Source organism: Sciurus vulgaris (assembly GCF_902686455.1).
Source record: "Sciurus vulgaris genome assembly, chromosome: 2".
Classification (NCBI taxonomy): Eukaryota; Metazoa; Chordata; class Mammalia; order Rodentia; family Sciuridae; genus Sciurus; species Sciurus vulgaris.
This window is the reverse complement of record NC_136462.1, coordinates 42625303-42634602: the sequence shown is the minus strand read 5'-3', so window position 1 is coordinate 42634602 and position 9300 is coordinate 42625303. Positions and strand designations below refer to the sequence as shown.

The following is a 9300-nucleotide window of genomic DNA, read 5'->3' as shown; positions in this document are numbered from 1 at the left end:
AAAACCCCTACTTTGGCCACAGATATTTATGGGTTTATAAATATTCTGTTACCAGTATCACTTATGGTAAATTCTAAGAAAAAAATTAACAGTATATTCTTAGGAATAGATTATATTAGTATGGCCTAGACCCAAGGTGAAGTTAAAAGGGTACTGATTCCTTTGAAAACATTTTAACTCCAGAATAAACAGAATTTTAACAGGTTTTGTATATGCCTTAATTATTTTGAGATCCTGTGAGGCAAAGTTTCTTAGCAGCAATGCTATTGACATTTGTTGTAGGGAGCTGTTCTTTTCCATTGTAAGATGTTTAGCAGCATGTCTGCATCCACTAGATGCCAGTTGTGACAACCAAAAATGTCTTCAGATATTGCCCAATGTCCCTGAGAAGTGGGAAAGGAGAGCAAAATTGCCCTCAGCTGAGAATTGCTGCTTTGAAGGGTAAGATGATGTATTTTTTATAGTGCAGTTTTTTTTAAAAAGTATTTTCTGTTAACCAGCTACATCCACTCAGAAAAATTAAGGTACTTATTAAAGGTTACTGTCTCTATTTGACTTTACAGTATGGAAAAGAATTATGACTTACCAAAATAATATATATAGCTAATATGTACATGATGCATACAATTTAATGTAAATAACGTTTGGCTAATCCCAAAAGACATTAAACAAACTAAAACCCTTTTATATCATTGAATTGTAAGGTTTCTATGTGTATTTTAGAAATTACTTTGACCTTAGATTTGAAAATGGTAAAAAAAAAATAAAATAAAAATAACCTGCTGGTAGAAAAAATAATGTTTCAGTAGAGAGCTATGAATTAATCATTTTTTCATTTATTTAATTAATGGTTCATTACTGATAATAACATGTTCATAAGTGACAGGTTGGTTACACTTCTAAGCATTACTCCCTCGGACAAGAACCCATTGATACATAGCTCTAGGCAAGCAATACTGCAGTGTGCTTAGTCCTGTGCATATTTAGTCTTACCCAGGGAAGCAGGGGAGAAAACAGTGAATTTAAGACCACAGCTTGTATTATAAGTGTTATAACTTAATCAAGACCAGGAGGCCAAGGCAGGAGGATCACAAGTTTGAGACCAGCCTCAGCAATTTAGTGAGGCCTTGTTTCAAAAAAAATAAAAAGGGCTAGAGGTGTGGCTCAGTGGAGAGAAGGCTAGGGTTCAATCCCCAATACCACCAAAAAGAAGAAGAAGAAGAAGAAGGAGGAGGAGGAGGAGGAGGAGGAGGAGGAGGAAGAAGAAGAGGAGGAGGAGGAGGAGGAGAAAGAGGAGGAGGAGGAGGAGGAAGAAGAACTATAATTATTATAACATAATATATTCTTGTCTTAAAAGGAAATTCTCATCCAAATATCTTGGATTCACCACAAACTAGAGGTCAAAACAGGGTTGCAGGAGGCAAGCCTAACTTTTTAAAGTTAACTAGTACTTAATCACTACTTTTAATAGTACATTTCCACATTTGAAGTTATAAAAATGTCCTCCACTTAGCAACATAAAAATTTGTGCATCATTTTTAAATGTCATTTAAAAACTGCTGGTGAATAATCACAAAATACCTTAATCTCAAAATTAGATCATTATTTTCATTGTAATGTGTTTTTTGTTGGTTAATTTTACTGTGACAGGAAGTCTACAAAATATTTTTCAAATAGCGTTTGTTCTCAGAAGAATGCAATAAAAAGTCATCTTTGTTCTTTGTTACAAGGTACTTAGTGGCTTGGAAGAAGTTCGTGAAACACAGCAACGTACCTTGGGAATTTATTAAGATAGTTAACACTTTAAAAATAGGAAAATGAATTCATTCCACAATCTTTAAATCTGGACTATCAAAAACTTAAATGTTTTGAACATATATCTACATGCAGGTCATATCATTTGAAAATCAGAATACTAAATTAACGAATAAATTACAGTATGAAATCTTCATATAGTCCTTTCAAAGTCTGCAAATACCTTTTGAATTTTTCTACGTTATCTTTTTGTAAAATATTTTCAATAATTATTTTTAAAATTAGAGTTATCACAACTTAAAGAATTAGTTCTCACCATCAGCATCCGGCTTTAGGCACGGGGAAAGGGAAAACAAGATCTCTTACAAAAGTCCAAACGGACATTCAAAAGACTTGGACCTCATTGTCTTTCAGTCTGTAACTTTCAGATGCAGTACAAATGTCTTCATCAAGGAATTCAGATGGATTTGATTACTACATTCTTAAATTCCTGACTATTCAAAATTGTGTGGCAAAGAAAACAAACAAAAAAAAATCATTATTTTGAAGGCATTTCACTTAGGAAAAGTCGATGAAAAGGTAAGACAAGATTGAAACCCAGAGGTAAGAATGTATTGACTTCAAAAAGGCACTGCTCTGAGCGAGTTCCCATTATGCTCAGACATGACTTGGTGAACTCCAAAGATTTCTGGCATGAGCCTCACAACTTCTGGAGGTCACTTTACCCAAGTCCAAGTACCCACTGAACAGTTAGACACAGAATGTGCCCGTAGGTGTTATCTTTTACATGCTTCCATGTCCACATTTTTTCCCAATATAACAAAACCCTTGACTTTGGAGAGTTGAAAAATACATTCGGTGAAAATTGAGCATTTGCCCAAGTCTTCACGTATCTACCAGTCGCAAACGATCTGTAGAAAGTTGCAAAACCACCTAGACAGGCCTGAGGCCAAAGGCTGTTGCTGCCCTTTCTGGATTTCCTAGCCAAATGCGGGAGTGGGGTGGGTGGAAGAAACGTGGGGGTGAGGAGTGGAGGTTTGCCTGGAGGGTTGGCACAGAGCTCCACATTTTTTTTTTATACTCTTTCTTTCCGTAAAATTAAGGAAAACAAAAACAAAAACAAAAACCCTGAAGGTGCACCATTCTCCTGGCAAACCCGGAAGAAGTGCGTTTTAAGGATGGGTTGAAGGTCACTGCCTTTTTCACAAAAGGGTTATTTCTAAGGAACCCGGGAAAACCACTCTTTTCTCCTGTTTGTCGCCGCATGCATGAAGCTAGAGAACAAATAAGTAATTTCTAGGTGCCCTGGGAAAGGTTATTTCCTTAGAGATAATAAAATTAAATCAAGTTCCTTATAATGGCGAAGATAAGGTCTGGTGTAGACCCCAACCTCTCGGGACTTTTGTGTCGCACGCAGCCCCAACCCTTTCTGGTGGCTCTGGCTGTGGCCAACCCAAACCCTGGGTCCCAGGGCCTCAGACACGCAGAAGTCAAAAAGCCCCTCTTATCTAATATTTACAGAACTATTGTTCAAGAAGTGGGTTATAGGATAAACACTCCCATTTCCCAGATGGGGCGCCTAGACTCGGAAAATTTAAATGACTTGCTCACAAAGGCTAAGGGCAAAAAGTCAATTCTCTCCTAATCTGCCGCATTCAAACTGGTCATGTGCAGCAAAGGGACGAGGGGGAGACATGATCGCCTGCGATAAGGGCAGCCTCTTCCATCTCCTGCAGCCAGGCACTGGCATTGGAGTCCGCTCTGGGTTTGCGAGCTCTGAGGTCGCGGTGTGACTGTGGTCTCTTCCAAGGAAGGGCGAGCGTGATGCTATTCTGCCACCGTGCGAGTGCCGGCAAGGAAGCCATCCCCAGAGAGAATAAAGAAACCTCGGCAAAGTGGAACAAGGGGATGCTTTCCTTCACCCCCACGGCCCCGAAAGGCCCGCCAGGCTTTTAGAGCCGCGAATTCTCCTCCGCGTACGTGTTCTGGGCCGCTGTGTGCGACGTTTCTCCCTAAAAGTTGTCCTTCCGGCTGATTCGGAAGTCGCTTCAAGCTAGAGAAGGTTTATGCTTTGTCATTATCCTCATCGCCCTCTTTATTTTGCCCCTGCCCTGTCGCATTTCAAGAAAATGAGCTCTTAGAAAAGAAAGCCTCTCCGTTGAGGCGGCTGGCAATCTCACAGAAATGATGTTAATAGTTGCAGGGCTTTTTTCTTCCCCTCTGCTATTTTTTTCGAGTGAACTGTGAAGATCTGTGAAAATAATATCAGGGTTTTCCGTCAGAACGAGCTTTGCCCTGCACTCAGGCGTAGCGTGATCTGACCTGACACCTCCAACCATCTGTGCTATCTATCTGCCTTCTGATTTACCAGATCTGTACAAGCCACATACAAATTGTACTTGATACTGAAGAAAAGACAGCCAGGCCCAGTCCAGTTCGATGGTGAACTTTCCATTTGATCCCTTTCTAAAGATCGGCCTCTCCAAAGACTTTCCTGGCGTTTTCGTTGGACACCCCCCTCACCCGAGCATTTTCTTCAAACTAAAGAAACCCCCATGTAAGACCCAGATGAGATCGTGGTTTCTTTGACTGAGGCCTCAGAAAACGGTATGATGTGGATGTCAATTGGGAATCAATAAAAGTTGCCAATTCAATCTACTGGCCAGAAGGCAGAACCGCCAAGAAAGCCCTTCCTCTCTGCAGGAGGGGTCAGGGCCCAGCGGCTTAGGAAGTCCTTTCTAGCCACCCCCACCCCATGCACACGCACATTGTTGTGGGTCCTCCTCGTCTATTTTATTTTTACTCAATTGCTTTTGGGCTAGAAAGTCAAGAAGATTTCTATCTCTCGTTCCAGTTATATGTTCTAGCACAGAAGGGGCGGGGATTAGCCCTCAAGAAGAGGTGCAAATCAATGTTTTTAAAAATGTTTCAAACAAGCTTTTAGGTTGCTGTCCTGACCTACCAATGACTTCTCGCTCTAGATGTGGCTTCGCTGCACATTTGTTCAAGTCCGTTAAAAATGGAAAGAGGGGACTCAAAAGTATATTTATTTGAGTGAGAGTCCTCTAAAGCTTGATTTGACTTCATGGCCAGCAACTGTTAAAAAGTGTAAGCAATGTCTTTGCTCACGTTTAAAATTATTTCAGGAGACTTTTGAAGGGAGTGGGAAGTCCAAACTGATCACTTCTACAGATCCCGGTCCTGTTCCTTCTGATGCAGATTTGTTTCCCACCCAGCTGCTTTGACAGCTGGAAAAGGAAAAGTGGGAAGTAGGCAGGGATGGGTGCTTTGAAGAAATGAGAAGATCCACTTTGCCACCCTCTCCCCTTCGTGCGTGCACACCCCGCAGTGTTTGCTATTCGGTTATTACAACTAAACTTTCGAATTCTTGGAGGATTTCGATTTTGCCCACTCCTCTTTTTGCCCAGTCTGGAGACCTTTTGACTGCGGCACCCGCATAACCCCAAAGTGAATTCCTGTAGCATCCCTGCCTCTTTGGTGGGGAAAAAAGAGGGAGGGCCCAGGCAGGGGGAGGGGGGAGAGTGAAACGCTGCCGCTGTCGCTTGTTTTCTTTCCAGCCACTCAGAACGTCTTTTCATCCTCCGGGTTCGGTGAAATACTGAGGAAAAGTCCACCGGCGAACGGCCGGCGCTGTTGAGAGCTGGGAGGTGCTGAAATGGCCGGGGCGCACTGGTCGCAGCCTTGATTGGCAGAGCCGGCCAGTGACTGACAGGGGGTCTCCATGGCGCCTCCACCGCCAATCCGCCCACCCCAGCAGTTTCGCCAGCTAGCCTGCCTGCGTGCCTGAGCCAAGCGGAGCCGAACCTGAGTCCCGCAGCCCGCACCTCCAGTCGGGGACGCTGGCTCCTGGCCGTTGTGCCGCCACTGCTGCCCCCGCCGTGTAACCCCAAGTCGCCCAGCTAAGAAGAGCCTAGCGCATCCGCCCGGGCCCGCGGGCATCTGCTACGTGTCCCGCCCCGGGCTCAGTGTCCCCACAGCTGCCGGCGCTGCCTCAATGTTTCAGTTACCCATCTTGAATTTCAGCCCCCAGCAAGTGGCCGGGGTATGTGAGACGCTGGAGGAGAGCGGCGATGTGGAGCGCTTGGGTCGCTTCCTGTGGTCGCTGCCCGTGGCCCCTGCGGCCTGTGAAGCCCTCAACAAGAATGAGTCGGTGCTGCGCGCGAGGGCCATCGTGGCCTTTCACGGTGGCAACTACCGCGAGCTTTACCACATTCTGGAAAACCACAAGTTCACCAAGGATTCGCACGCCAAGCTTCAGGCACTATGGCTTGAAGCTCACTACCAAGAGGCCGAGAAGCTACGTGGACGGCCGCTGGGGCCAGTGGACAAGTACCGCGTAAGGAAGAAGTTCCCGCTGCCGCGTACCATTTGGGATGGCGAACAGAAGACACACTGCTTCAAGGAGCGCACGCGACACCTGCTCCGAGAGTGGTACCTGCAGGACCCATATCCCAATCCCAGCAAAAAGCGCGAGCTCGCCCAGGCAACCGGACTGACCCCCACGCAGGTGGGCAACTGGTTCAAAAACCGCCGACAAAGGGACCGGGCGGCTGCAGCCAAGAACAGGTCGGTACCTAGCGGCCTCCGCGCTGAGTGCGCAAGGGAAGGGGGCGGGTGAGGAATTCTTGGCGCCGGTACCTGGTGCCTGGAGACTCCGACTCAAATCTCAGGAGTTGGGAGCGCTTTCTCTCCTCGGTTTACGAGCCCATTGCGCTTTGGGCGTCGTGCGCGGGTTCCCTATGGTCACCTAGTTCCTCACCGTCTCTATCGTTCACGGGGACTGAGGGTCACTGCAGCAGCTAGTCTCGGTCACCAAACTAAAGCCTCATGAAGTGGGGTGGGCAGGAAAGAAATAAAGATTAAAATCCTAGGAACGATTGAAGACCCCAAGGCCCAAAGTTAATTCTTGTCAGCCTGGGCCCAGGCTCCTATATTAAGTAAATCCTGGCTTATTACGTGTCGACTTCAGGTTGTCATTTGTAAAGCCCAGGTACATCTTTCTCTAATGGTTTGAAAACGGTTTTCGAAAGGATTCCTGTTCCTAAGTGCAAAGTCGAGTTTTCTTTTTCCCATGCACGACTAGTCTCAAGAGAACAAACTAGTTGGCCCAGGCTTTTCGGTACCGGGCGTGCGGATCTCCCTTAGCCAAACATTTTGTCCAAGGGTCCAGCCTCGTCCCCCAGGCCCAAACTCTCCGTGAGACCCTCAGGCAGCAATGTTTGCCTTTAACTGGAGTCGACCGGGCCTCAGGGGTACTGACTCAGAAGTTAGGCGGAGGCAGATGTACTAGTGAGAAGGGGGTCCCAAGTCCCGATCCTTATCTGTCCTAAGTCATCCACACCTCTGCTATTTCCTTAGAGTTCTCTAAGTCTCCTAAAGGCAGGCAACAACTGGGAAAGCCCTTGCGAGCCCAGCATCCCAAAGATAGGGGAAGTGGAGCCGAGAAAGGGAGCGAAGGGGGCGGGGGCAACTGCAGGACTCTGCCAAGAAGCGGCCGCAGATTCCTGCCTGACCTCGGTCGCGTCTCCTTCCCTCCTTAATTGCCCGGGTCTGAGGAAGATCATCTGGTCACGGGGCTGAAGGAATGCGTCCGGGGGGGAAGGAGACGACGGGCGGCGGCAACTTTCCGCACTGTGACCCGTGTCCCCTTCCTTCTCCGTAGACTACAGCAGCAGGTTCTGTCGCAAGGCTCCGGGCGGGCTCTACGGGCCGAGGGCGAGAGCACTCCGGAGGTGTTGGGCGTCTCCACCAGTCCTGCCGCCAGTCTATCCAGCAAGGCGGCCACTTCGGCCATCTCCATCACATCCAGCGACAGTGAATGCGACATCTGAGCTGTCCAACCAGCACGCTCAGAAACAGAATCCAGTGTAAAAATGAGATAAACAATGAAGGGGAAAAGAGGATGAGAGACCAATAAATACATCACCGGCGGAAGCCAGGTGGCCAGGGACCCGCGGGCTTGGGTTTCAGTGTCGGCACCACAGTCCGCACGACTCCAGGAGCGCCACTATCACAGGCGCCCGCGGTGAGGCCTGACCGCAGCGCCCAGTTCTCCTCGCTTTGCTTTTTCCTAAGGATTTTGCTGCGAAGAAGCCTTCGGAACCCGAACTGCACGCTGAGCGTCTGCCCTGAGTCTCTTGTGGGTATTTCACGTCGAAAGGACGATGTTATATATGTATAACTTTTGCTTTAAAGTTTTTTTTTTTTTTAACAAAACATATATATGCTGTTTACTTATTTAAGAGACTGTCATGGTAGGTTTCTCTGTAGCTTGGGGAACTTGCTGTTTCTAAATGCAAGCTGGTGCATTCTGTGTGGAGAAGCCAAACAATAAAACAACTTGGTGGAATACCTTTCTTACTTAAGGGAGCTGCTCAGATTTTTTAAAAAGATCATTCTTTTTCCTTTACTAGGCATGCAGGGATGGACTTTCCTGCATATAGTTTCATCCAAGTCTTCTCTGTATCTTATGCCATCTCTGGTGTTTCCCAGTGTATTTTTGAAACAGCCAATGGTAGGTCCATAACCACCTGCCACACTAAGTTGTAATATATATGTGTGTATATATACACATACACGTATATACACATTATGGTTTATTTAGACCTAGAAATTGGCAACATGAGGGTTGGATTGTGGCTCGGTGGTGGAGCACTTGCCTAGCATGTGAGAGGCACTGGGTTCAATCCTCAGCACTACATAAAACTAAATAAATAAAATAAAGGTATTGTGTCCATCTACAACTAAAATTAAAAAATTTTTAAAGAAAAATTGGCAACATGAGTACGCTCTGTAAGGTAACCCCCCACATCCCCAGCTCAGGTAATTAGGGTTTGACCACCAACATTAATTTTTATGATGCATTAATTGCTTTTAGGAACAATTTGGAAAACCAAACTTTGGGCTCTAGTAATGGTTCCTACTTTATAAAAAAGCAAAATCATCCTGACACAGACTCTGCAACAAAAAGGCTTTCCATCTCCTTTGAGGCCCCTCCCGAGTAGTGGGCACTCATCATGCCAAGTGAGCATATACTCCATTTAGAATTGAGCTTTTATTAAAATAAGACCAAAAAATAAGGAAGATAGGAGAGGTTATAGGCAACTAGACTAGCATCTTCTTGCTGCAGAACTTGGGTTTAATCTAACGAAAGATTTTCAACCAGAGAGATATCAAGATGGAGGATAGTATAAAATTGTGTCAAATTCAGGGTAAGACAAGGCCGCAGAGAAATGATAAACATTCTAAAAATCTGATCTCCACATTAAACATGAAACAAGTGATCAAGAGCCTCACTGTCCTAGTAATAGCCTCAATTAAAAATATAAAAAAAAATTCTTAGCATTAATTTTTCCTTCTGCGCACACAAGTACCACACACACACACACACACACACACACACACGCATACACGTACTACTTACTATTCTGACACTAAGAAAGTAAAGCTATCTATCCAAAGAGTCTCTAAGCTTTTTACCTAGTGAAACAGATTGCATATTATAAAATTTGACACTGATCTTTA

General features: G+C 45.4%; 1 protein-coding gene across 2 annotated transcripts; it reads left to right on the top strand.

Moving 5' to 3' along the window:
- Positions 1-1233: 1233 nt before the first annotated feature.
- SIX6 (SIX homeobox 6) lies at positions 1234-7607 on the top strand (the record flags this gene model as incomplete). Of its 2 annotated transcripts, XM_079126227.1 has the most annotated exons (3): positions 1234-1321; positions 5754-6342; positions 7439-7607. In XM_079126227.1, 2 exons carry the CDS (start codon positions 5771-5773, stop codon positions 7605-7607), a joined length of 741 nt encoding a protein of 246 aa, XP_078982353.1. The 2 variants fall into 2 exon arrangements, with proteins under 2 accessions (XP_078982353.1, XP_078982352.1); XM_079126226.1 differs by lacking the exon at positions 1234-1321 and having other exon boundaries at positions 5771-6342.
- Positions 7608-9300: the final 1693 nt, after the last annotated feature.